The following is a 27,960-nucleotide window of genomic DNA, read 5'->3' on the forward strand; positions in this document are numbered from 1 at the left end:
TAACTGATGTTTGCGCGACAGCCAGTTAGGTAACTACCGAATGCTTAAGCCGCGGGTAATTTATACCAAAAACTGCACTGAAAGCTCCCCTCGCCTGTTTGTACAGGCCAGGCCGCGGCCCGGCCGAGGCTAGTCAGCCACCCACAGCCCTGGCCTGGAACTGGTCCGGCTTTCCATGCCATGTTGTATAAGTATATTTATGTTTAAAACGGTTCTCGGTACCGATTTTGCAGACTACTGAAATCTGTAATAAAGATTGGAATGCCGAATTCTGTTTCCGGAATAAATCCCCGTGAAGATTGGCATGTGGCATATGCTCAGCTGTATCCAAGCCGGTTAAGTCTTGCCCATGTTCCCGAGCTATCGATATCTATGCCTACTTCATATAAGTACTTAGTAAGTATTGGTTAACAAACAAATATTAGCACGCAAGCTTATACCTTTGATAGCCAGAACTTGGCAGTTCTCTTCTTCGTTAATCGGCTACCTTTCTGAGGTATATTATCAGCGATAAGCGTCTCATCCGCTTAGCCAGACAGTATCAATCGATGCAATCGCAAACGTCGGAAAGTCAGTGAAAATCCAGGCATGTTTTATAAATTTGAATTCGATGAGAGCTTGGGTATATGTGTGGCAATAATGGTTATATCCTTTTTAATGTCGGAATTGTAAAGAATAGGAAGATACCTTGTTCAACAAGAGGAATGTGAAGTTGGGGAGAGAATCGAGATCGAGATACCAAGCTTAAGATGGCCTTTCTAAGTGGAGTGTTGCGCCAAGACACATCCCAATTGCAATCATGACCTCTTCAGTTATGTAGACCTGGCCTACTTATGATTCGAGGCAGTTAGTTAGCTGGTATGAACCGTCAATGTTTTTAAGGGAAGCCGATAATATCCGTATCTCTCTTAGGTTTATTTTGGAAAGGCGTTCGTTTGGATAGACCAAAAGCCGGTCGTATAACCTGAAGCTTAGCTGCTAGTTAGCTGGTTATGTCGGTATTCGGGTTAGCTAAGCTGGCGCTGGGTTACTTAGCACGGTTCTCTCCTGCCGTGTCTGAGATTCATGATCCAAAGGATTCACCACATATCTCACATCCAGGTCGATAATCAACCTATCCAAGTAGAATTTTTATATATTTAAGTCAATATAGTACGTAAGTAATGGATTCCGTTGAAATTTTGTGGCTGTTGGGAATGGAATGTGGCTGTTTCGTGACGTTGAAGGACTCAGTTCCAGTGTGCACACCTTACGTTCTCTGGACCTTTCCTACATATACGATAAAACATCCCAAAACAGATATAGCCCGAGATGCCTGTTCGCTGGAATTAATTTCGTTCGTTCGTCGCATGTGTATGTATGCACCATGCATTCGCAGCAGGGCATATGAAATCTTGATCCGGAATTATATCATCTCAGCTCTGCAGTTCCTTCCAGCCGAACATTAATTGGCCAATTGCATTGGTCCATCGATATCTTAGATATCCAATTTCCAACCAACGTAAAAACGCCACAGTTGCAACGTTACTCTTGTTATACCCCGCGCTCGCTCCCCTCTCCCCTCCGTCCCTCCCTCCACGAATATTAATCAACCCACGATGGCGAAATTACAGCAGCTTCCTTGTGAATTGATTACTCATATCTTATCTTATGTAGGTACTGTGATATTCACCGCTCCAAACTTTTTTTTTTTTTTTTGTTATGTAAAGATAAATGAGATTAGAATCGGGCATCGCTGACTGTAATCTGATCCGGTTAACAATGTATAGATCAGGGTACCTACCGATTTGATCGATGTCGCATTGACTTGTAGATGGTTATATCCTGTCGCAACTCCACTGTTTTATGAAAAACTCATTATCGCCATCCGGATCGGTTTGCCTCCGATTGTCTGGGACGCCGATTCGATTTTTGGAAAATTAAAGCCTCAATGGATTCAATACGTCCGACAGATCGGAATTATTTATTACTACCAAGACTGCGAAGATTGCCTCGCACCATGGTACCTTCACATCCCAGATATCAATCTCGATACTGGCTGGGCAGTCGATGGAACGGAAGGGATGGAGTTGAAACAGGTCGGACAAGCTTTATTCAATAACCAACTTGTCGAAAAGTTGATCACGCGGATTCCACCGGGTCAATTGAAGGCGTTTAACTTTGATACTAGGAATACGATGGATTTGTATTCTGTGGATATAAGTATTGTTACTGTTCGGGCGTTATATCAGTATCAGAATACGATATCACAGTTGAAGATTACATTGAGGGAAGATCTTGCGAATGACTGTACTGTCTATGATTTCCCTTGTCTGAAATATTTCAAGTTCGAGGTTAAGGATCGAAGTTCGGCAAGACAGTATCATTGTATCTACGCCCTTTTGAGTAGTTGTCGAAATACCCTGGAGGAGTTTCATTGTCATACGGATATGTTTGATAATCCGTTTGTTGAGCTTTCGTTATCGACGGCGTTTGAAGATGCTTATAATGACTGGAAGAACTGTGGGGAATGTAGCCAGCAGCAGTTATTGAGAGGTGGAGAGAAGGAATTCGAACTACCCCGGTTGAAAGTTTGGAATTGCAAGGAGATGGATCAGGCGTTTTTTGAGTTTTGTTTTAAGAGTGGGATTGTGCAGAAGTCTCCACTGCAGAACTTCTTGACGCAGGATGCGGAGGGAAATGCTTTGGGACTATATTCTAAATACTCCAGGTTAAATATTAGTGAACTTTTCCCGTCATTGGAGAAGTATCCTAATAACGGACTGGGTTTGCAGAAGTATTTGGAGACGTTTGAAGGATTGTCGAAGATTATTGTTTCTAGTTTCCACGGACGGGAATTTGGAATCGCTTGGACTGCGGGGTTGAAGCATCATGCGGATTCGCTGAAACAGGTGCACGTGAAGCTCACGGGGATGAGGTTCCCGGTAAAAGTATTGGAAGAGTTAGGGAGGAACTGCAGGGGTCTAGAGGTGTTTGCTTCCGAGATGGAAGATGGACTGGTAAGTACAGTTGTGCTATTAAGCTTTTATAAGTACTTGCTTGCTCACTTCTTATCTATACCCGTCCAATCATTGAAAGCCATATGCATGACTGACTGACTGACTTGACTCTTAATTTGCTTATCTTTTGAACTTTTACCGATCTAGCCTGCATGCATATTCAACAAAGATGCATTTCCAAACTTGAAGTACTTCCACGATACGACTTACATCGGAAGTCCAGAGTGGTTGGATATCCCTCTTCATAGTGAGCAGTGTCTTAGTCTGGTCTACAGCGCTCTACGGAATGAAATCCGAGAAGGAGATTTATCCGAAACTTTAAAGATCGTTTGCTTTGGGATACGCACTGAGTTTTCAACCCAGAAGATAGTACAGGGACATGCTTTTATGATTCAACGCAGAGATATTGATTTTGCAGAAGATGGAGATGGAGATGATTCTAAGATCGATTGGGATGTAGCGGATGGAAGTACTTTATTTTATAGGAATTTGAGGATGGGTGTTCGAGGGATTGAGGCTCTGGAGTATCCGGAGATTATGGATCGTCTGGGTGGACATACCGATTTGTATGGATAAACAGGCTCTTTCTTCTTCCTTTTCTTCTTTTCCTTCTAAAGAATCCTCAGCCTACATGTATCTGGAGAATATTGATTGATCTATCTAAGTTAAATTAAGTTAAATGAAGTGGAATTCTAAATTTATGACGCCGGGATATCATTGGAGGGTAACCGGTAACGTAACCAGCCGGACAGCTTGCTTTCCGAGAAGGTTCCCCCCGTGTTGCCTCGTTGTATTGTCGCATTGGGTGTGTGCCGTGCCGTCTGGGGTTGCACCAAAGCCTAGCCAGAAATTCGGGCCAGCGCGACTGCCAGCTGCCGGCAGCCCCTGATTGTTGATTGATTGCTGCTAATCATAATTCCAGTGACGACGCGGAGTATTAACAAATGTGGCCCTGACTTCATATTACTCTGATTTTCTCTCATAAACCACCCCGGAACCCAACCTCCCTTCTCCCATAAAGAACCTTCAATTACTTTTATTCTTTTCTGCTATTGTATCTCCAAGCATCAGCGATATTATTCTGTTCTTCCTCTTCTTCTTATTACCCATCATACCGTACCAATCGGTCGTGTGTCTCAATTTCACCCCACACCTGGCAGCTGCATATGCACCGGGCTGTTCTGTTTCGCGAACAGCACACGACAACACACATACACCCCAAAGTTAATTAAAGTTAACGACAGATTTGGTTCCGAAAATGGCGATGCCATCGATTGAGGAAGACGAGATGGAGGATAAGGTTCCCTTGATGTCTGGACATCCTACACCGGTCAGGAGTGATATCAAGGAAGCAGCATTTGAAAATCATCCGGATCCTTGGGGGAAAGGGTATAAGGAGCTGTATTGCATTTGTTTGCTGTTATATTTGAGTATGCCATGCAATGTGGTCCTGCAGCTATGGCGTTTCCTGCAGCTGTCCGTAATGTGTGTATTAGGAAACGGGCTCGCTAATTGAATCCTGGGATGGCTTAGATTCGACAATGTCTGGTTTCGATGGCAGTTTGCTAGGAAATATCAATGCTTTACCGGAGTTTCATCAGTTCTTTGGGTTGGATAAGCCTGGGATGGAGACTGGGTTGATGTTTTCTTCGGTTCAGGTATATACTTAATCATATGCTTGATTTAAAATACTTGTGGGACGGTATGTTGATGTACAGTGGGTGTAGATGGGTGGTATGATCGGAGCACTCTTCCTTTGGCTCGCCGATTGGAAAGGACGGATCTTTTGCATCAAGATTGGTAGTATCGGTGTCATACTATCTGTCTTTCTACAGGCGAATGCCACTGACGGTATATACCCTTACTATAATATCCAATTTTAAGAAGTATTGACAAGGGATATAGTTCACTCATTCATCATCGGTCGTTTCGCTCTCGGGTTTTTCTCTACAATTGCATGCAAGGGTTCGACTATGTTTCTCATCGAAATTGCCCCTCCGAAATACCGTGGTACCATTGCTGGAATGTATAACACTTTATACTACTTCGGTTCTCTCCTTGCTACAACAGCGGTTGTTATATCTCAAAGAGATCACCCGGATACAAATCTCGCTTGGCAGCTTCCGATATGGTATCAGATGATTTGTCCGATCCTCGTTACCATTGGCATCATGTTCGTTCCCGAATCACCAAGATGGTTGATGGCCAATAATCGAATCGACGAGGCTCGAGAAATCATTATCCGATTCCATGCTAATGGCGATCCTACACATCCGATTGTTGACTTGGAAGTTTCTGAAATGGTGGAAGACCTTAAATCTTCTGGTGGATTGATGACTGCGGCTAGTTATTTTGATATTAGCACGTTGTTTAGAACGAAGGGGAGAAGGTACAGAGTTTTTGTACTGGTCTGCATGAGCTGGTTTGGGCAGTTTTCGGGAAACAACGTGGGTTCAAATGTGGGTTTATCGTTTTGTGCACATTTGCTGACGAGAGAATTTCTAGATCATGTCGTACTACCTTCCTCAGATGGTTACGGACGTTGGAATCACCTCCACGCACACCAAACTCATTCTCAACGGCATATACGCTATTGTTGGATGGATCGCAGCTGCAAGTGGTGCTCGTCTTCATGACGTCTTCGGCCGTCGTAAGATGTTGTTCGGATGTACTTGCGGACTCGTCGTTTGTCTCACAGTCATAACGGCTGCAGCCGGGGTATACTCCCACACCGAGAGCAAGATCATGTCTGGCACGTTGGTGGTTTGGATATACCTCTTCGGCATTGTTTTCGCGCTAGGATATACGAGCATGCAACCGTACGTTAACCCATCCTATTATATACACATTAGGATTTGATATTTAGTGTGGAGTCTCTATAACTAACTGGGGATTTTTCGCTATATGTACAGGATTTACCCAGCTGAGGTCATGACGAACGACATGAGGGCAAAAGGGATGGCATTGTCATCTTTTACGTCCGGAACCGCTGGATTTGTGAGTTACATATGTAATCTTCTGGAGCTTTTAATTGAGCTAACAAGTATTGAATAGGTCAATACCGCTATCGCTCCAGTCGCCATGGCGACATACGGATATTGGTTCTATGGGTTTTTTGTCGTATGGGATATTCTGGAAGCGACAGTCATCTATAAGTACTTCGTAGAGACCAAGGGACGGACGCTGGAGGAGTTGGATGATGTGTTCGAAAGCCCGAATCCGGCGCTTGCCAGTATTACGAGGCGGAAGACCAGAGGTGCGTGAAGATCGAAAACCTTTGGCCTTTTCCAAACCGGAGAAATAAAAGAGATATTGATCTTTTGAGAAGAGAGAGATGCAGCTTGATTTTTTTGATTTTGCTAGGAGTTCTTTTGTTTCTTCTTTGGGAGCAGGGATTTCTTATTTTTGTTTTTTTTGACTTTGCGGGTTTGGGTCGTTTTTTTTTTTTGCTCATCTTTTTATTGCATCAAGGCATTTTTCTGCTTTGCGAAAGGGGAGGTTTTTCGTCGCCATTCAGCATCATTATTCATTAGCCACCCCTGCTGTCGCTTTGATATCGATATTTGCTGTATTAGAATGCTGCATCGAGGAGAGAGGGGAATTGCATGGCGTTTCTTTTCTTCTGTATTATCATATCCATATCCTTCCACCAAACCAAAGTCGTATTAAAAAGTCATAGTGTCAAAAAAAAAAAGTCGTGGGTCTTGAATCGATTTCCGATATATCACGACGATGCAGCCAAAACGCCCTGAAGTAGTCCACCAACTCCACCAGCCAACTCGACAGCACCCTTCACAAAGACGTTCACCACTCCTTCCAAATCAAAATCGTCGGGGTTCCCGGATCCGAAACTCTGACCGGAAGGATTTCCCACAGGTGCACTGAAAAACATGCGTTCGGCATGCCATGGCCATCCACCGTAACTCAATCCAGCCCAAAGACTTATCAAAACCGTTAGGGCGTTAACACCAACCACCACACCCATCTTTGTCACTCTTTCCGTTTCTTCCAGCCATGCTTTTCGTAGGATGTCGTTTGTTAAGATCGGTTTGAGGAGGTATGCGTGACCTGCTGCTACGCCGAGGGAGACGGTGCTTAGGAGATAGAATGAGGAAGGGTAGTGGTTTCTGGTTGCGAAGAGACCGATTGAAGTTGAGAGGAGGAAGATGCCGGAGGAACGGATTGAGGAGTTTAGGACTTCTTGGGTGGAGCTTGTGAATTGGGTGGAGATGAAGAGGTCTGTTGTTGATGGGTTTGTGGAGCGGAGGATGTGTTTGTGGTAGAGGTGGGGGTTTGTGAGCATGAGGGTGCTGAGGCCGGCGAGGGAGAGGGTGCCGAGGGTGTGTGTGGCGGTGAAGAGGAAGGGTGGGGTGTATGTTGTTGGCATTTTGGGCTTTAGAATAGTCGATTCGTGTAATTTGGCCTTGAGGTTAGATGGAGATATGGAGATACGAGATGACGGCTTTGAGGCTTTCTTTGGAGGGGTTCGCGATACGGATTGACAAGGATGTGGTGTTTGGCGACGCCATACACAGACAACAAACTGAAAATCGGCTTTGGGTCTTTTGCTAGTCTCTGGGAGAACTTGTCTCGTCGCCAGACTCCTCAACTGTGGGGAGAACCCACTTAGCTAAACGCTCGAGCCTATAGCTAAATTGGTTAGAACGACGCGAAGAGGGCCGGCCTTGAGGTTGACGAATGCATTCGCATGAACACCGGTACACCAGTTTCCATGTTTTCATCACGTGATGCGGCCGCAGTCGGAAATCGGTCCCGTCCGAGACAAACGACAAACTGAGCATGGCTGTGAGCTCAACCGAAGCTTCGAAGCGACCAGCTCGCGGTCTGGAACACCCCGATTCAAAACATTCCGAGCGAACATTCGGTAACCTCCTGAGGCTCTCATCTAGGCTTATTTCGTTCCCGAGAAACCCAGCCTCAAGACCAGCTTTTCGCTCTTGTGTAACTTGCGTAGCTGTGATAATGTGATCCTATATTCCCAAGGTGTCCTGGCCCGCGCGTGGTATTTCCAAATCCAGATCGATCGACTGGCCTGGCACTGAGACAACATATCTATCATGATATTCGTTTCGAGCAGAAACAGGGCCAACAGCGGATTGGTAAATTTTCCCATCTGCGGTAAGCTACTTCTTTGCTGGGTGTGCCGTTAATTGACGTGTCCGCAAGGTACCAGTACAGCTATACAGGACGGGCTTTAGAGCTGGATTGTAGATATATCTCAGCTCGTACATCAGCACTGCACCGGTCTGTCGATCGACTCCGCCTTGAAAATAGAAGCAATTGTACCGGAGAAGAGAAAATTTCATTCAGAGCGCATAATCAATCGAATCGGAGCTCTGCCTTTTTTGGTGGGATTTGGAGTTCTGGGGTTCCAGAGTAAAAGATGATGCCGGGGCCCTTGTCAAGAATGTAGATTGTTATTGTGCATCATATCTTGAAATTGCCCTAGACTGGTTAGATTGGCCGCTTATTTAGCATGCCATAACAAGATCAAGATCAATATTACCCGCTCTGGAGCATGTAGGATTCAATTATCATGATCTCAAAGCGCCACAGGACCCACTAGCCTGCGCTTCTGCGTTCTGCGCATCCAATAGTTCTGATGCGTGCTTCGCGGAGGCATATCGCCAGTTTCATTTTGTCAGATCGAAACCGATTCTAGGTGGGGTCAATTAGATATATGACGTCTAGCTTCGTGATTCTCGGCCTGGACCTCACCATTGTGTGGGGCGTTGCGCAGGGTCTCATATTATATGCCCTGGCATATTGATATTTATTAATATTGTGAGTTAAACTATAGCTTCTATTCGATAGGTTGTATCAGATCGATCAAAATAGGGTATTAATATAGCATATATACTATATACTAAGAAATTCAGTATATACTATAGTTTGCACTCCAAGAATGTTGCTTATGGGTATCTCTCGAGTATATATAATTATAATTCTACCCCGTTTTGACCACACTCGGCGGAAATGATTGAATTCGTGAAACGAGGCCAAAGGAGCTCGGATAAACCATATGCATGCTTAGTTGTCGCGTGCAAACCGGTACCGATGTCATTTATACAATGTTAATGTTAATATTTTAATATACACAAAAACCGCGCGTCATTCCATCCAAACATGAGCTCGAGCGCTCGAGCTCGTAAGTTTCAGAGGTGCCAGCTAGACTTGCATATAGGCAGCATGTTGCCAAGTGGTGTAGTTAATGTAAGGCATCTCAAAGCCATTCATGTCGATTCGAATTTTTTGTTCTTGGCATATTATGATATCTGGAATTCGGAAATTACTTAGGTAAAAATTGAATGACAGCTGCGGCGGCGTGATTGATCTTTTGATCAAGTCAATTTGACTTTAGAAAGCTAGATAATAGAATACGCACTATTATTCGGACGTGGCGCTGTCCTGGCCTCCTGGCTGGGTAGGCAATAATGGATCCCTGAGGGCTGTCAAATGATGAATTTTGGAATCGTGATAGATATGTGCAGGCAGACCGCAAAAACATGTAGCCTTGTCACAACGCTACCCCAGTTGCAAAGCTTAGCCTTCATGACCTGGTGAATATGCGCTTCAGATGCGAGTAGAAAGTTTGGGCTGCATACATATCATGATAGAAGCTAAACCGGTTAACCAACCTCCTAGCTTCAAGTATGTGCGGCGATTACGATTCGACGGTGTGTTTAGCTAGAAGGACCCACCTCTGGCTTCGAAGATGTATACGCCTCCGCTAAGTCACACCTTCCAGCACGATTGTATATCATCCTGTGAGATTTTCTTTCCTTTTTTTCGCGCCCATATGCGGCCCAGGATATTGTGTATATATCTGTGACCAAGCCGAAGCGTTTAAATACAAGACTGTCGCCGGGTCCAGTTAGCCAGGCATCTCTAGGATATCTATTTCTATCTATACTCAGGCATATATTATCAGTATATAGAGACTGGACCCCCTTTGTGTCCTAGATTTTCGTTCTACGCATCATCGCCCACAACCTTAACCGCCCACTTACCTTTTTGATCGAACCTAACTTCTCTTGCGGGGGCGACAGCCTTAGTTCCCCTCAAACCAGCTGCTTCCTCGCCATTTTTCGACTCACTCACTCTACAGTCGCATAGCGTTGAGCCGCACAACAAAACGGAAAAGTCTGCACAGTACTGTACGTTCCCGCTTTCACGGGTGCGGGCGCCGCGCCCCGACCCGACGGATCTACCCAGCTCTATTTGACTGCCACAGCTATAGCTTCTCTGTGGAATGAGAAACAAACTAACGTCAACTAACCAGCCAAGTTCAACTGAAAGCAAAACACCATTAGTTGGCGTTAGTGTACCTAAGCCGGTAAGCATTTTGCAATTTTGTAATAAAGGCTTAAGGACCTCGAGCTCGAGTTATAGACATGACCGCCGTCACGGCTGCCACTGTGTTGGATCTGCGGAGGAATGTCACTCCGGAATGTGTTGGTGTCACCATCACCATGCGGACCCTGGTTCGCTATACGGACCATGGCGAGACCTATGACTATCCAAGTGAGGGCGAGCTCGTGGGCCCCACGGCCGACTCCAGCGATTCTGAATTCCCGTTAGCCATTCCAGATCTTAGTAGTACATTTACAGCCCTAGGTACCCTGGAAACACACGCGCACCAGGCGTCGAAGCTCCTTGCAGAGCGGACCGACATTCTCGATGACATTCAGCGGTTCGATACCTCCTACCATCGACTAAACCACCCGGAGCCGCCCGAGGTCGCGAATTTGAAAGGCCCATGGTCGCCTTACAGTAGTAGGATATTGCAAGGTCCACAAGCGCTGATTCCGGCCTGGCGAAGGCCGTGTTCTCCCTCCAGTGGCAGCAGTTCCAGATCGGATACCAGCCGTTCGTCTGTTGGTTCGAGCAATGGTAAAGACTCGATCGATACTAAAGCGTCGGACGACGACCAAGGTCTCTTGTCTGTGCCTCATTGTGTAGCTGCAGGAATTCCTTTCTACAAAAAATCGTCAAATGAGGCTGCTACCTCTAGAATATCTAGACTAGAGCAAGAATGCAACCGACATATACAAGAAATCGGAGATGATGCCTCGAACCCCTGGGTGATTCAACCAAGAGAATTTGATTCTAGATTTAGATGCCCTTTCGCTGCATTCAAGGCAGGGTGGACTACCCCTTGTTTGTTGGTGAGTGCAGGAAATTTGGATGGTATCAGGTAAGTTCCTCACTGTTCTGCTATGCTTTGACACCCCCCGTTTATTTCGTAAACTTCTAGGAATCATATCGGAGCCCATCACCGAGATGTTTTTTGGGAGACTCTTCCATGCAGCAGCTGGGACCAGATTTTCAAGGTCTGTTTCCCTGAAGCAGACCTTGGCTTGTGCCCGTCACCTTGTGAGTTAAAGACATGGATTTCGTTCCCAACGCCTTAAATATCTCGACGATAAACGATATTCTGGAATTTTTCAGAAATCGGAGCTCGCAGTCCGTCAAGAACCCTGAGGGCAACTAACTCTGTTTCGTTCGCCATTTAGACTTCGACCTCCGGCTTGTTCGAGAGAAATATAAGAGACTTTGGTCATTCCAACCGGACAAAATCCGACCACGCCGTAAGTACCGTTGACCTGACCTGGTTGATTATTGAGACCCAAAGCTAAGACAATTCATGAATCATTTTTTTACATTAGGTTTGCACAAGGAAAGCGAAACATCCTCTGGAATTGCATCTTCGGATATTGAGATCAAGCAAGAAGATGACTCTTCGATTTCCCCCACGGCTGAGTGCGAGGCACCAAGTTTCCAAGACGTTCCAGAAACTTTCTCTTCGTTTCAGGCAATACTGCACATACGATTTAGCTTGTATCTAGAAAAAAGCTATGGCCGGCCGTTCGATGGGAGTAGCCACGGGCTCTGGAAAACCTCGAGTCCCTATGGAGGGCAGAATCAACGACCAAATGGGGCAGATGCGAATGGAATGCCTAATCTTCAAAGTAACCCCGCGGGAGGAAGTGGGGGGGGGGAAGGTTTGGAACAGGATGACTTTGGGGAAAGTGACGACGAGTATGATGAGGGGTCTGACGGTGATGGCAGGGGTAGAACACATGATAAGATATATAATTCCTTTCCGGTTTGGCATTTAGGGTGTCCGTTACAGCGAATCGGATTTCCCAAATGCGAGACTATACCTCCCGAGTTTCAATGCCCTCCAAGGCGTAGGGGTCGAAGCTTTGGGGGCGGTCGGAAGTTGAAGGATATCAGGTCAGTATCTACAATCCGTGTATCGCTGTCGAACTCTCGAAACTAGAGACCGTTGGGGATACTCAAAGGTCCTTTTGGTATATATCTCGAAGAATAACTACTATTAACACGTACTAGGTACCATATAAAAAATAACCATACAGACATTTGGTCTAAGGAAAAGTTGAAATCAATTTCCCACCCCAACGCGAAAACCTGGAAGGGCATCTTCTTGAAACTATTTCCTGATTGGCCAGACACACTAAAACACCCCTCAAAGTGTAGGTGCTGTTTGCTTTTGCTTGCAATTGACGGTTTTCTAAGTCGCTGGCTAACAATAGGACCGTCCATATCGGGCTCTGAGATACAGATCATGAGTCGCCAACGTTATACGACCAGCTTGCTAGTGAATATGACTGTGCAACTCAACGTGAAGCGCTATACCGCGCCGTTCGCGATTCAAGGGACTTGGAGCTCCACCCAACCACAAATAATGGCAACCAAATGGGCCCCCAAATTCATGTTCAGAATTACGAGAATCACCTACCGCCTACTAGTAAGATGCTGCTCAATAAGCTTGTACCCTTAGGGCATCCCTTCTGACCAATTCTTTAAAATTTTGATGTTGAATAGGTAACAACCCAGTCCCAGAAACCGCCTCCGGGCCGCAAGGCCACTACCAGCCAGATCCTCAAAATGGCTTCTTTGACGATTACCCGATAGGGCCCGACCAAGGACTTATCATGCCTCCGTATATGCAGTTTGACTCTCCACCACAACCTCTTCAGAGCTACCAACAGCAGACGTTTGAACCAATGAACGGGCCAATGTTCCTAAACCCCGGGGTTATGTACCCACAATTTGACGCCGGCTCTTCTCTGCAACAGATGTCACTGTATCAAAACCAAGAGTATCAATACTCTGAACACCAAGACTCTCATTATAGTGGAGGCATTCCCCATCATCACGGTCAAGATCTTTCATACTTCGGGGCGGTGTTTTCTGGCCAGGAAATCGCTCATTCTGGTGGATATCCTACTGCTGAAGAGGTTTTCACCGATTACCCCGACCAAGGTGGGCATCTTCAACTCTCGCCTAACGATGCACAAGCGTACATTCAAAGCTGGAGCCCTCCTAGCTTTCAGGATCAAAATCATTGGGCAGACCATACTCAGGAAGACTTTTTTTATACGCAGGATTAGCATGCAGGGGAAAGAACAAAGACAAGGAACAGAAACGGAACCTATGACTTCTACTACAAAACTCATATGTGGCTGGCCGAATTGCCTCTTTCGTAAAGATTGGGGATTTAATTTGATATACCAATATTTTGGCCCGCTGCACTACAATATCTTCCTAAACCAAGTGTCTACATTAGGCATCGTAGTTTAGCTTATCCTTCCCAAAAAAAAAAAAAATCTTCTTATTGTAATATTCTTGCTGAGTTTTCTGTTTGCTTCCATTTTCCTGTGGTCTCGCCGTTTCCTATTTTCCTTCTGACTTATCCTTTCTAAATCCTAACTTCTGTATAATTAGGTAACCATTAGACCCAATTACCCTTTTTGGTTTTGTTGGTCGCGATACATGTAAGGGGATTCTGTTTTGGTTAACGTTCCAGGTAACGGAGTTATCAGCTATTCTTCACGCATTTTAGGTGATTTTATGGTTCTAGAGTGGATATAGACAGATTTTTTACAACTGATGAGGGTTCACTAGGTAGATGGGCATAAATCTATCACTATTCTGTATTTTATGTAATTCTGAAAATTGATACTAAACTTGAAATCAATCAAACAGTGTATTCCTAGTTAAATACATACTATCGAATATGTTAAGAATATGCTCACGTAGACGGTAACCACTCATACTCTGCCGGCTCACACTATTTTACCCCTATATGGCAATTTCCCCCTTATGTATCCGTTCCCAGAATGTTACTCTGCTATATGCTTATTATATTCATGTACATATTTAGTAAGAGTTGTTCGATCTAGTTACCGGTACAAGAAATTAGTTCACTACAAATCTATATTCCTATACAAAGTGTCTAACAAAATATCGAAGAATCATCAGCAAAGTACCGACAAATCCTGAAGTTGTTTACCAGTTACCAGTGTGAATCGTTCGTAGGATTTGTAGGATTCGTAGGCTTATCAAGTGTAAAGTCAGGAGGACCCCAACGTGATTTCTTCCCTCTCTGTTGCTTCTTCGTCCGGCCTGACCTTTTCTGGACATTTCGTGGTTCTCGCTTCTTTTCTACGACCTTGGGCGGTTTTTTTTCTTCGGGAACTTTAAGTTCCGGTGCTATTGAGGTTTAACGGATTAGTTTTTTTTAAGAAAAGTAGATAATGGATTGGGGGGGTTGAAAACTTACATGAAGCGGAATAGCCAAGTCTTCTGACGGCCTCAACTTGACTGGATTTCCAGGATTCAAACATTTTGTCGATATTCTTCTTCAAATTCTCGCTTTTGACATAGCGTAGATTGTTCAGCATTTTGGATGCGAGTTCGATTCTGGTGTAACCTTGGATAGTCAAAGGTGAAGTCTCAATGTTCGCAAGGTCTCCGAGATTAGTGGCAACAATAAGATTATCCTCGGTGTTGTTCTTGACTAAGTATAATATCCCTTCCAAGTCGGAGACCTTGGAAACGAAGTCATGGGAAATTCGAATGTCATCGAGAGCTTTGAGAATTTCTTCTGTGAAAATTTGACTTCTTGTTTCTTGATCTTGATCGTTTCGATGTACGGAGGGTATGTTCAAAAGCCATAATTGGGCGCGGAAGACGTCGGGAAGGATCTGAGGGTTCCGATCTGAATTCTGCTCCCATTCTGCGGTGCGTAGAGAGTTGTTGAAATTTAAAATATCTTGTAGTATCGGCTGAAGATATTTTAGCCAGACCTTGTCAAGTCTTTTGGGTTCGAGGTTTTTAAGGAGACTGTCTGAACTGCCGAAATCTAATTCCTTTGCTTCTTTCCAGAATGTGACCTTGTAGAGCTTGAGATATTCTTCTCTAACAACAGTGCTGACTTTTTCTTCGTCTGGTAAATCCGTTCTTTCCCGGATAACTTGTATCAGGTCCAGTTCGTCTAGTGCTGCAGGACCAAAGTAATACGATTTTCGCCAATTCCTCGACTCTTCAGTGTTTTTGGAATTGGTGTTATTATCATCCTCCTCGTCAAGTCTTTTATTTAAACCATCAAGGATTTCTGGTGGATCAATACAGAATATTGCGTGTGAGACGCATTGGCGGATTAACGGAATGATTCCCTCCCCAAGACCATTTTGGATAACAGTGTTAATAAGTTTGGTGATCCTTCTCGACGGTGGAAGCTTAAAGGCTTGCTGGTCTGTTCTACTGATACCCTTTTGTTCGAAGAAAATCGAAAAGTATCTGGAATATTGGGAGTTGAGTGCGTTGATAATAGGGATTAGGATTTTTTCTGTGAAAGTGATATTTAAGCTTGCGGATTGTCGAATTTTCTGATGAAAGTCGATGAGTTTCATGAATACTGGGTTCCTGCTGCTTTCAAAATCACCCCGGATATCACCTTTTGGTAGTACGAGGGTTTCCTCGAGAGTTTTCCACTGATCCTCTGTCACTGGCTCGATCTCATTGATATTACTGCAGTTGGATACAAGGCCTTGGAGGACGTCCAAGATCTGGTTATAGCCTTCAGACGTAGACATTTCGAGTAAACGGAGAAGGTAGGCCACCAAATCACCTCTAAGCTTTGAGTCTAAGGTTCCCTTCGACATCTCCAACACCATAGATAGGAAGAGAGCTTGGACTTTAGTGTCTGATGAAAGCGGTGTGTCAAGTGCAAGAGTGAGATACTCGAGTACCTGCTTTGTTATCTCAACACCTGAACACTTTTTGTATATGCTTGATATTACTGAGACCGCAATTGATTGGTGCTTGTTGTCGTATTTCGATGTTTTCAGGCCGAAGATGACCAATTGGAGTAGCAGCCTGTGGATGTCGATCTCCGAGTTTTTATCAACAAGAGTGGATACGATTGAGAAGAACTCGGGCTCTAAAGGCCGAGGAGATTTGAGAACTCGAGTCAAATAGTATATAACTGTCCTATGGATATCGGCGTTCGAGGTTGTCTTGGACAAAGCGTGGATATTTGAGAGTGACGATTCTTTGGGTAAGAAATCTGCATCCTCGAAGAGCTCTACGAGTAGCTTGATGGTTGATACTTTGACAAACCCTGATTCTTCCTTTGGCGCTTCAGATTGTGGCTTTTCTACCAAAGGCTCGGGGTTTTCTATACCGGAGCCTTGTTCTTTTGTCCCGGTGTCTTTTTCTTCGCCTGAAGTCTTTTCGTCCGCGGACTTTGTCTTCTTAGACTCCTTAGCTTTCTCCATTTGGTCTAACAAGGAAGAGACTGTTTCCGAGAATTTTGCCATTCCTTCCCCAGCGTCTTGTGGACTCAGATCACGGAAAAAACCCTGAGTAAATATGGTTTTGAACCAGAAGCAAGCAGCAGGATGTTTCAAAATAATTCGATTTGCAGGCTCCAGTGCTAGTTTAGGCCTATCACTTCTCGCCAAAAGCCTTAGAAGATTGTATGTCAAAGCCTCAAGAGCCACGAAGTCAGTGTTTCGATCCTCTTGGTCTGCTGCGTCAAGGCTTGATAACGCATTCTCTACTAGTTTCAGCATGAGCGTTGGAGGCACGAAGCTAATGTGAGCCTCGAGAGCTTTGAGTGCGGCTTTGGCATTTGCCTTCAACCCTTTTGTTGTTCTAGGGGTCTCTCCCCTGCCTCTACGCCTTCGGGACGATGTGGTCCTCTCTTCTACTGCAATTAGCTTTGAGAGGCATTCCGCGCTCAGCCGGCTAGCTGGATACCGCATGTCATCAGCAGATGGGAACGGAGAGGTCAAGAGTTTCTCTGGAAGCTGAGTTTTTGCCTGGAGATATAGCAGAGCAGACAGAATTTGGGCTTCTTGTGACTGAAAGAGAGCCTTAGCTTTTTGGTCCCCACTCCGAGTCCAAATCGCATTGCGCCAGTAAGTCTGCCCTGGTAATCTTGTTTCTGAAATGTAACCAAGGTAATCTTTGTCGCGACCTTCCGTATAGCGCTCAAGATGACCTCTGCTATGATTGTTCGTGGCGATGTCGATATAAGTTACTTCGGTAATCATCTCAGGTGCGATGCTTTCTTTTAGTTCTGGGGTTGCATCCCAGTCCAGAATGCTATCCGCATTATCTATTGCAGGGATTCTCAAGGCTTCTGGCTTTGTCTCCACTGATGAACCTCGAACCCGCTTGAGGTCTTCCCTAAAGATCCTTTTCTTGTGCTCTGGTATAACATCACTGTCGAGATATCCACCTATAGTCCATCCATATGGAGATCTCGACTGGTCCGGATTGATTATGGTATTGCTGAAGATATTGCGCCAATAGCGAATTGCCTGCTCAGTGGTCATGCGGCCCTCACTTAGGGGACCAATAGCATAATCCCATGCAGAGTCGAAGCGCGTTTGTCTTTCTTGCTCGGGGACATCAACGGAAATATATAAATTCAGTGCATATTGGTAATCGTCGATGAAATCTTGAAGAGGATCTCCGTTTGCAATTGGTGGGTTGTTCTTTGTGGGGATGAGTATTTTAGATATCTCCGCTGGAGGAAAGACGGCAGCTTTGGTACGGAGTGCGATATAAGGGGTCAAGTCTTCTGGGGGAATGGTGGGCGTCAAGGAAAATGGAAGAAGGTATTGTATTGGGAGACCCTGCGGGAATAACTCAGTCAGGTCTGCGACATCGGGGCATTTTGAAATGCGATGCTTCTTCCAAAGTTCGTTTCGTTCTTCAGCTAGTCTATCGAAGAAACGATATACTGACGTATGCACCTTAGTGCTATCAATTTGCATAGACGAGCGATCATTTTCGCACTTGAAATCACGAATCCCCGTTTTATAGTAGTGTTCATCAGCATTCTGGAGCTGCGAGTTGTCAACAACTTTCTGCTCTACATCGATGAGGAGCTTTAGGGTATCCTCCCACAGAATGCTGTAGATCTCTTCGTCAGAAAAGTGCTCCTTCAGCTCGGCCGAACGCACGGCACGTTCATAAATAGCCCGGTGGGGGAAATCAAAAACGTCTTTCCAGTTACTGATCTCGAACGCTGGATCTTTCGAACCCGCAAACACTATGTCGCATAGGTTTCTCATTATTCGGTTCGCTTCCTTGACTTGGTCACGAAGTGCCGATGCGTCATTGCCGATTGTTGATGGTAGTCCGGATAACAATTTATAGATTTCTGAAGGCGTATCTTTGAATATAGTGATGTTGGGATCTCGAGTTAGGCGTTTAGTCCAATTAATAGCCTCGCCTAAGATTGATAAAGAGCCACTGGCAATTCCGTAAAATACGACAGCCCTCGCATGGAGAAGACGGTATTGTTCATCTGGTGTTGATTGGGCTTTTTTACGTTCTGCGATACGTAGTTTCGCCAAATTCTCCGCTTCTTCCTGCCGCGAGGCCCGTTGAAGGAAATAAACTTGCCATATATCCAAATCCACGGGGAGGTAGGAATCCCGCCCTGTAGACTTCTCCGAAGGCTCTTCCTTACCAGTCGAAAACAAGCCGTTGGTGTTACCAATATAGGCTGTGCCACAAATTTTATCACCCCTAGCTTTATGCGCACGGAGGAGTAGATCCAAAGCATCCTCAGGATCGAAATCTCCAAGGCTGCCAGAGGACAGTTGACCAGATGTCCTGGCTAGGGCATCGTCAAAAGTAATATCTTTTTCATCTTTCTTGATGGTAGAGAACCGGATGCAGAACTTCAGAAGCTTATATCTGAATTTTAAATCGAACTTCTTGAGGAGTGAATTGAAAGCATCGATTGGTACATCTCGGATCCACTGATCAAATTGCAATTTCCCCAACAGTAAACGGAATAAGTCTCCGAGAATTTCAGGCGTTCGTAACCAAGACTCTGCAAGCTTTTCGAGAAGTATCGCTTTGTTCTTGCGATCATCCCAGTAGTAGTCCCTAGTGACTTCAAGAACACGTCCTGCTGATGGACGACGGTTGATGTATTTACATATCAAGTCGGCAACTTCTCTGACGGTTTCCGTCGCCACACCTCTTTTGAGGCACCGTAAAAGTAGGGGTTGTGCAATTTCGAACATAAAAGCCTCGTCAGAGATCTGAGGCACATTGCCATCTTGCACTAGACTCCGAAGGACCTCTAGAGAAAATTCCATTGACGAAGATAGGTGTGGTCTGGTCGCAGCAGGGGTGGCTGGATAGTTCTGCATCAACCCAAAGAGCCAGGGGCGGTCTGGCCCATCGTAGTCAAGGACCATTTTGAGGAAATTGTCATGTAAAACATTGTTGTGATTTCGTAAGAGGAGGTCTTGCTGGCGATGATTGATTCCTTCCATCTGTGTATCCACTGCCTTTGCGGCGTGACTCTTCGTACATCCCGGTAGTAGATACTTGTAATATTCGGCGAGTGGACGTGTGTCCAGCGTTTGGCTTCGAAGGGCTTCGGAGAGATCTGTGATAGCCTCCCTCTTCTCGGAGTCTTCCCCTTTTGTGCTGGAGCCAATTGCGCGACATATGTCTTGAACATCAGAAGTAGAAAGACTTCGAAACAGGTTCACGAAGCCTTCGACGGCCCCAAGGCCATCCCAAGTTTCTTTCCATTTGCGCGACCTAAGTAGTTTCTCGAGTTGGTCGATAGCAAATTTTCGAATCCGAACGGAAACACTCTGCTCGAAGGCCTTTTTCAATACAGCTAGCTCATGTGATATGCTCAGCCATATCTTCAAAGTTGAGGGTGCAATAGAGCCCCTCTCAACGGCATCTATGAGTTGTTGTGTGGCATTTTCAACGTCCCCTTCGCGGGAGAGATCCCGAAGGTAACGAGCAACTTCATGCTCATTGCCGGATCGAATAGATGCAGTATCAAGTGCAGCCATCGCATGTGTAAACTTAATGAAGTAATGAAGAAATTTGCCCCGCCTTTTTATCAAAAAAAGTACTGAGACTGATATAAAGGGCCAACTCTCCGTTTGAATTGTGTTGACGGTGAACTTCCAAGATTAGTGAATTTAAACACCATACGATTGCATCGGATACCCCGCGTTTATAAGTAAGAAAAAGTCCTTTTTACTAGCCTCATAGACTTGCCTTATTGAATCATTTCGATAGACACTAGGCATGCCTGGCTTTTTGTAGAAATTGACTCCACCATTGCAGACTTTCTGGCATGCATTCCTCTAGCTTGGAACTATTACCGGATTCGGTACTACATGCAGTTTATAACGGACGATGTATTATCAATATCAACAGCGAAGGACCCGTGGTGTAATTGGATGCACTTCCCTTATAAACTCACTGACTTTAACCGGGACAGTATAGGTTCGAGTCCTATCGGGGCCGTGAGTAGCTAAGCTATCTTTTTGTTCTTCATATCTTTTTTAATTCTACTGATTTGCATATTTGGGGCTACGGCGCTTGATTTTTGTTTGGGGGTGGTGCGGATTTTGTAAGTCTGAGCGGAAGGTTAGCTTTGGGAATATATGCTTAAGTATGTCGTCAAACCGACCTCATGGTCCAAGTAAAACCCATTTGCAATTTGTTTTATACTTTAGTATACACTTGATTTTGAAGGGGTACTGTGCTTGATTAGTAGGGGAAGGTTGGGGTTTTAACTGTATGCATATCATGATATATTTTCTTCCATTAACTAATTCTTCCTTACATCTTACACTTGTTCCGCTTCTAAAGCGAGACTGACTTCGTTCGTACTAATTTCTCTCTGCCCTCACCCTGCGCCTGGTCTCGAGGCTACTAATTTCTGCTTTAATCATGTATAGTGAATGCATGTTATATGCTGAAAAAAAGGAGGATCAGGAAGAAGTCTCCCCATACTAGGTGTCTACTAAAATTTACATTAAAAAACACTCAGATGCCAGGAAAAAGTCGGCAGTAACCTCTCGTCAATGATATCGCGGAGCGAAACAAGGCAAAACTACAAAAAAGAAAACTGAGCGTAATATCATAATACAGAATGAAGCGTTCCACATCAAGGCTTCCTAAAGGCTAGAAAATTGCGGTATCGAATGTATCTACAAAACCTCGACATATCTCTTTCTTCCTTTCGCTTTTGCCGCTGGCTTACGTGGGCCTCCGCCTCCGCTAAGAAGCTCTTCCATGTCATCGATTTTACCGGTAGTAGCCGGTCGTGGAGGCGGTCTACTGGGACTTGGGTCCCTGCTACTAGCGAGGGGACTTGGATTTGGTGGTGCAAGTCCACCAGATGGTGCGCTTGTTGGGGCACTTGTAGGTGGTGCAGAGGGTGGCGGCTTTGGAATACTGCCTAAGCCTCCGCTGTCTATACTACTACTTGTTCCAGGCCGTGGAGTGCCAAGAACTGAGGGTGGTCCGCTTGGGGGTCGGCTTGGGGGTCCTCCGATTATTGCAGGGGAGCCGAGTCTCTTTGGCGGTGGTGGTGTTCCGCTTGGAGTGACTCCAGCAGAATCAGTTGTTGATCCCCCCTTCTTATTAACCCATCTCTTTGTTTCGGGGTCAAAGTAAAAGGAACTCTCGTCTCCGAGTTTTGCCTTATGGACTACGGGGATGTTGGGATCTTTCTTCCCGCCGAACCAGCCTCCGAACCAGCCACCGGATTTTGCTTCTTCTTTTAGGGAACATTAGTCCAAAGTTCGGATATATATGAATGATTGAAGTAAATGACTTACTCTTACGTTTCTCTTCCTCCTCCTTCTCTTTCTGAGCGATTTCAGCAACCATCTTTTTATTCTCTTCTTCCTCTTCCTCCTTCCTCTTCTTCGCGGCGGCAGCAGAATCCGTTGTCGAGTTCCCTGCGGCTCCAAAGTCATCATCACTATGGGCCATGACCCCCCCTTTTTTCTTTGATTTTTTCGCCTCGCCTTCGTCGTCTGAGTTGTCAGGTGATGGTACATATGGTTGGAATTCAGTAGTGGGGGGTTCATATCCGTAGCCTGGTGCCTCATACCCGCCTGTGTTGGTGGGTGCTGTGGTATCACTCGATGCTAATGGAACCTGAGATGTGAAAGAATTGTGGCTAGAATACGGAGGGGGCGAGGTTGGAACTACTGATTGTGGCACTGGTGATGGCTGATACCCGCCGTAACCATTAGCCGCTTCGGTTGGCTTTTCTGCATGTTGTTGAGGTGTCTGTTGTGGTGTGGGCTGTGGGCTTGGCCCATACCCATATCCTCCGTAACTAGCGTTTGATTCATATCCTCCATATCCCCCATATCCAGGTGTTGCAGGTTCGGTAGTTTGTGGTGCGGAGGTGGAGGCGTGAGGTGTATACGATCCAGCACCCGAAGCTTTAGGCGCATACCTGTTCGAGGCAGCAGATCCTGTTTTGGTCGCTGCAGCTGGTGATGTACCCAGAGGTGGTTGAGCGGGGTTATAAGGTGCATAACCACCAGATCCAATACCGTATAGGTCTGGTCCACTGTGTGATCTATCTAAACCCGAGGTAGCTGGTGGACTCGCGAACTGACCTTCTGATATTGCTCCATGCGCAGGCGCTCCAGTGTTGCCATTGATACCAGCAGGAGCAGGGGAATCTTGCTGGTCCCCGCCATTGACGAGGGCATCAAGCATTCCTTGCATGCCAGCCAGAACGCCACCCCTAGAGACCCCAAGGCCTGGTAAATTGCTAAGGAGGGACCCACCACTGCTGTCTCGAGGCGCTTGACTAAGACGCTGAGCGAGCTCGTTGATGCCTTCTAGTAGTACCCCGTGAAGGTAGGGTTGTGGTCGGCCACTAATTTTGAAGGAAGCTGAAATTGCCTCTGTGTATTTTTGCGCCTCATTTTTAAACCCGTATTGTGCAAGGACTTGGGCGTGATGTAGTTTGAACGGTAGCAGGTGGGGGAAGTTTGTTAGTGTAGGGGCGCCAGGCATCAGTGAAAGGGCATATTCATAGATCTCTGACAAGATGATAGCATCGAGGTCTCGGCCATAGTGGAAAGGATTATTGACGTGATTAGCGCCAAGTAGGGAGAAAATACTCTTGCTTGAATCCTCTGCTCCGGAGAAAATAGCGGCTGGCATTGAGAATAGATAGCTTGGTAGATTGTTAGTCTGGAAAGAGTAATTTGGCAGGACTCGTTAACATACCAAACGTGTGCGGCCTCGATTCGGTTGTAACTCTCAAGCAACGATCCCAACTTGGCGATAGCCTGAATATCGTTGTTACTTCGGTTGCCGAGCATGAGACCCAAAGTTTCCCTCCATTTCTCCAAGCCCTCCAAGGGATTTGTATTCTGACCTCCAGATGTATTTATCATTGTCATCCCCATTCTAGTGCTGGCGGGTACAAGATCATCAATCGACTCCTCCCAATTTCCCGCAAAGACTTCGTATAAAACAGCCAAACTTTGCATACCAGGTCTTTCAGTCCCATCACTGCTCTTGACTTCCTGTTTCACGAATTCTTGAACAGTCCGCTTATATAGTTCAGGTGATGTGGTCGAGGAAATCAAGATCGCATGAGCCCATTGCCTGTTCTCGATCGCAAACCAAACCGCGGCATCTCTGTCACCCTTCATGAGATGCGTGCGGATAGCTTCCAAGGCATTGCTATCAAAGACACTTGATTGCTGAAGCGCGTTTTTTGGGCGAGGAGGCTCCAGCGTTTCACTTTCCGGACTAATGATCTGCCGAACTGCGTCTTGGACTTCTTTCTTTCCCACTAATATTCCATCATTCTCTAAACATAGCTTCACAATTTTCCATAGAATAACCTTTTCCATGCTTCTTGGGTCCCTAAATCTTGTGTACTCGCCTTCCAGTTTCAAGATCTTGGTTTCCATCCACGAAGAAATCTCCTTCTTCCTCCCCTTGCCCCCGGTTCGACCACCGAATACTGGGCCAGGGAATTTAGCAAGGTCATCGTAAAAATCATCTCCGCTAAGTACTTCTTTTGCTGGTCGGTTTTTAACCTCACCCAATGAAGTCTTGATCATCTGTTGGCCTGTTTCCGCATTCCATCTGCTCGTATGAACCGGGAACATGGTAACAATATTCCCACCGAAGCCCCAGGAGAACAGAGGTGCACCTTTCCATCTTTCCAATGGATCACTAGCTTCGATGCTCCCAGGTGGGGGCGCCATAAAGTTCTGTGGTGGGGGGGCGGGTGCCGCCGGATGCGATTGAACAGGGAAAGAAGGGCGTCGGGCGTCGATTGGAGAATAAGTGTTAGTATAGTTAGTGGCATGCGCAGCAGCGGAACTAGGGCGCTGGATTCCGTGCATATTCTGGGATCGGAAAGCAGCGAAGCCTGGTGATTGAGTGGCAGAACGCTTTGGGGGGGCGAAACCATTTGGCATGTCTGTAGGAGAGAGTATTGATGAACTGAGCGATGATGTAGCGGTATGAGTCTGATACCCTGTTGGTGTATACTTTCCCGGAGATTGGGACCTCTGGGGCGGCGATGTGAGATGGGACAATGCGGGGTTAGTTGCTGGGGGAGGGGGTGTCTGTCGATTACTAGGATTATATCGGTTGAGGCTAGATACTGGTGGAGGAGGACCGTTATCGAACGATGAGCGTGCTGGAGCATTTCCTTCTTCGTCTTCCTCTGCCACTCCACCAAGAGCGTGAGCTTTCATACTATCCATCGTTCCGGGCCTGTCTCTTGAAGGAGGTCTTGCAGATGGTATGTGTCCATTTGCTAAGCCTTCTGGGGTAGAGAGGCCCAGTCCGATGTTATCCTGTCCATGAGCCGGAGCATATCGTCCATCACTCGACACGCTAGACGTCCTTGCTGGCGCTGAAGGTGGCGCATTCGGATGCTGGGCGTATGGAGATGTTCCACGAGTCGCACTAGGTGGGGATGCATATAATCCAGCGGTGGGTGATGGTTTTGGTGCATAATTGGGAGTCGTTGGCCCGTGTGGGATAGTGTAAGCTGATGCAGCATGGGCCAATGGGGAATGCGCTAAAGCCGGCGACGAACCATACTGTTGCCTTCCGAGCGAACCAACAGGCGGCGACCCATAAGCAGGTTCTACGGACGTGGGTCGTGATGGAGGACCAGTGTAACTAGGACCACGGCCCATCCCTGGAGCGGAGGTGGGAGGAGGCCCCATCGGCGCGCTGGTGGTTGGAGTGCGTGCCCCAGGTGTATACTTGCTCATCGATGCTCCGCTTGCGGGCCGCTTAGGCAAACTGATGGGCAACTCTTCGAAAAAGTCGCTACTTTGAGGTTTTGCGGCTTTATGGGGTATAGAATTAGGGGTAGTCGGGGCCCCTAGCCTTCCATGAGGCGCAAGGGGTGGAGCCGCCTGCCCACCATAGCCGGGCCTTCCTCTGATATCAGCTGGAGACCCTAGGCCCCCTGGCGGACCGGGGCTGAATATCGATTGCCCGGAGTGACCAGAACTGGCCGAGCCTGGTGGTCCGTAGTATTGGCTTGCTCCATAGGCTGGGGGTTGCTGCACAGGTGCTGGCTTTTTCCTGATAGGCTTCACAATATCGTCCGGGAGATCATAAGGTGAGGCATAACTGCTAGTTTTGTCCACGAATGATTCAACTTTCGGAGTCTCTGTTTGCCTTTGAGGCGCCGGAAACGCGGCAGCGTATGGAGAGGGCGCATGACTTGGCCTCGAAGCCTGGAAATTACTAGTCGCCGCCGTAAATCCGGATATATGCTGCTGCTGCGCAACTGCCGAGGGCAAGTATCTAGATGATACGGGTTGGACAGCCGGTTGGGATGACTGAGTCGGTTCTTGGATAGGTGCAGAAACCTTACTTCCTTCATCTATCAAGAAATCCTCGCTATCGTCAAACCAAGCCGGCTGTGCACTTTGCTGTTGCGTCGTCACATTTTCCGTATCTTCTTCTTCTTCATCGCCGAACAAGTCATCATCGTCGCCTAGCGCTGCTTTCCACTTCGATGCAAGATCTTCTTTTGGTTTTTCCACGGGGGCTGGTTCTGTCATAACAGGTCCTTCCGGCAACCCAGATACAAATGCTGTGCTCTTTCGCTTTAAAGAATTCGGGTTATCAAAAAATGCCGTCTCGTCGTCATCAGTGCTAGAATCGATTGGAGTTTTGGACCGCGAGAAGAAATCTTCTTCATTCACAGGCTGGCCGCTGAAAAGTGGCATCCCCTCTGTAAATCTGTTGTCCTCATCCTCAACATTAGTGCCCATTGCTAGGTCTTGGGTCGCTGCCCTTTCAAGTATTGGAGGAGCTGGAACTCCGTTTGTATCAACGTTGGAGAAGAAGTCATCCCCAGAAGTCCCTTCATCCCCAAAAAAGTTTGAATCCGAGGCTTGCACTGGCTTATCTTCATTCTGGACGGAGCCAAAGAACGAATCATATGCGGCACTATCCGTCCCGAACGGGTTCGACGGAGTATCAGTAGCAGCTGTTTGAGGCTCTGGTACTATCGGAAAGGAGGCAGTATGCGCTATGGAATCCCGCTTCAGCTTTTCAAACGGGTCTTCTGAAACCCCCAGCTTTTCGAAGGGTTCCGGCGTAAACCCAATGTCCTTAGTATCAGGTACATCACCATCTTGATCCTTCGACTCAGCACCATCTAGTCCGCGGGAAGTTTCTTCGGGTATGGTATCTCTCTGGCCGGGGTGACTAGCAGCCATTTCTAGGCCACCTTCGCTTTCATATCCGTCCGCTTCGTGCAAATGTTGTTGATGTATCGTTTTCCAGTTTGTAACCTCTCCTGCAGCTAGTCTCTCTGCACTCTTTGCTTGACACTTGAGACAACCAACCGTGATATCCTCAACATGACAAGTAGTTATAAGGTTATCGGAATCAAGACGAGGTAAGTTTGGAGGTTCTGGTGTGTGCTGTTGGTCGAGTGCTTCCGACTGCTCTAACGACTTCTCAGTGACAGGGTGATCGGTATGGGCGAGAAACTCATCGTCAACAGGAGGCTCTACTATAGATGGAGATATTAGGGTGGGTATTTTTTCTTTTGGTGCAAATTCATCCATCCTCGGTATGCCGAGCTGCTCGAAGAAAGAGCTCCCATCAGGTGTACTCGTGCTCGGTGACTTCGGGGTGGATGCAACGGCATCCTGGGAGGAATCCATGTTAGGCCTTGCAATACTGGATCGGAAAGCGCTTCGGTCGAAGGTGATGATAATGGTACGGAAATGTGCCTATTCTATAGTTGTGCCTATAATGCCACAATTGACGTTAGCTAGTCCGTAGATGGAGTATCGTGACTGAAGCGCAGGGGTGCAACAATATCGATGCTCATCGCTGCTAATAGACGTCTGTACGCCGAGAGCCCTTACCATTCCCGTAGTTATCGTCCCTTCCGATAGGTATAGTTCTTAGATCGTTAGGTAGGTAGGTAGCGATGTTTAGGATATAGGAAGCAGCTGCGTGGCCGAAGTCGCGGAGGTCGGATGTAAGCTGGTGATATCTCCACAGTGCTCGACTAAACCTGTCCGTGGGAAGATGGGCGAATTTGGTCGCTCAACACAAGACGCCCGCAGCTCTTGAAATGGGTGGCCGAAAAACAGGCGTCGAGGCTCAGCGCAGGCAAATTTAATATGCTCAAACGCTACACAGCGCCAAAAAAAAATACTGACCAGACAGTGGAGGAAGCTCGATCGTGATAGCTTTTGGAGGAAATTTCAATCAGTTTCTAGGTCCTGAAGTTGGAGTACAACATTGAATCTAGAATCTTTGAGGTTAGCGGCGGAAGTAATCCAAG

At 46.4% G+C, this 27,960-nt stretch overlaps 6 protein-coding genes across 6 annotated transcripts; 3 read left to right on the forward strand and 3 right to left on the reverse strand.

Annotated features, from left to right (window-relative positions):
* Positions 1-1,598: 1,598 nt before the first annotated feature.
* AOL_s00076g394 (uncharacterized protein) lies at positions 1,599-3,575 on the forward strand (the record flags this gene model as incomplete). The annotated part of the gene is made up of 3 exons (XM_011122946.1): positions 1,599-1,652; positions 1,770-2,999; positions 3,147-3,575. 3 exons carry the CDS (start codon positions 1,599-1,601, stop codon positions 3,573-3,575), a joined length of 1,713 nt encoding a protein of 570 aa, XP_011121248.1.
* Positions 3,576-4,257: 682 nt separating this feature from the next.
* Positions 4,258-6,263, forward strand: AOL_s00076g395 (uncharacterized protein; the record flags this gene model as incomplete). The annotated part of the gene is made up of 7 exons (XM_011122947.1): positions 4,258-4,429; positions 4,533-4,657; positions 4,727-4,850; positions 4,905-5,446; positions 5,505-5,818; positions 5,912-5,996; positions 6,054-6,263. The coding sequence occupies 7 exons, from the start codon at positions 4,258-4,260 to the stop codon at positions 6,261-6,263; spliced, it is 1,572 nt and encodes a 523-aa protein (XP_011121249.1).
* A 460-nt stretch (positions 6,264-6,723) lies between these two features.
* Positions 6,724-7,386, reverse strand: AOL_s00076g396 (uncharacterized protein; the record flags this gene model as incomplete). Its single annotated transcript, XM_011122948.1, has 1 exon — positions 6,724-7,386. One exon carries the CDS (start codon positions 7,384-7,386, stop codon positions 6,724-6,726), a length of 663 nt encoding a protein of 220 aa, XP_011121250.1.
* Positions 7,387-10,414: 3,028 nt separating this feature from the next.
* AOL_s00076g397 (uncharacterized protein) lies at positions 10,415-13,441 on the forward strand (the record flags this gene model as incomplete). The annotated part of the gene is made up of 7 exons (XM_011122949.1): positions 10,415-11,217; positions 11,278-11,396; positions 11,537-11,611; positions 11,690-12,260; positions 12,378-12,520; positions 12,610-12,795; positions 12,873-13,441. The coding sequence occupies 7 exons, from the start codon at positions 10,415-10,417 to the stop codon at positions 13,439-13,441; spliced, it is 2,466 nt and encodes an 821-aa protein (XP_011121251.1).
* Positions 13,442-14,346: 905 nt separating this feature from the next.
* AOL_s00076g398 (uncharacterized protein) lies at positions 14,347-20,182 on the reverse strand (the record flags this gene model as incomplete). The annotated part of the gene is made up of 2 exons (XM_011122950.1): positions 14,347-14,543; positions 14,614-20,182. 2 exons carry the CDS (start codon positions 20,180-20,182, stop codon positions 14,347-14,349), a joined length of 5,766 nt encoding a protein of 1,921 aa, XP_011121252.1.
* Positions 20,183-21,334: 1,152 nt separating this feature from the next.
* AOL_s00076g399 (uncharacterized protein) lies at positions 21,335-27,328 on the reverse strand (the record flags this gene model as incomplete). The annotated part of the gene is made up of 3 exons (XM_011122951.1): positions 21,335-21,906; positions 21,968-23,334; positions 23,388-27,328. The coding sequence occupies 3 exons, from the start codon at positions 27,326-27,328 to the stop codon at positions 21,335-21,337; spliced, it is 5,880 nt and encodes a 1,959-aa protein (XP_011121253.1).
* Positions 27,329-27,960: the final 632 nt, after the last annotated feature.

This window comes from Orbilia oligospora (assembly GCF_000225545.1).
Source record: "Orbilia oligospora ATCC 24927 unplaced genomic scaffold scaffold00076, whole genome shotgun sequence".
NCBI classification, from domain to species: Eukaryota; Fungi; Ascomycota; class Orbiliomycetes; order Orbiliales; family Orbiliaceae; genus Orbilia; species Orbilia oligospora.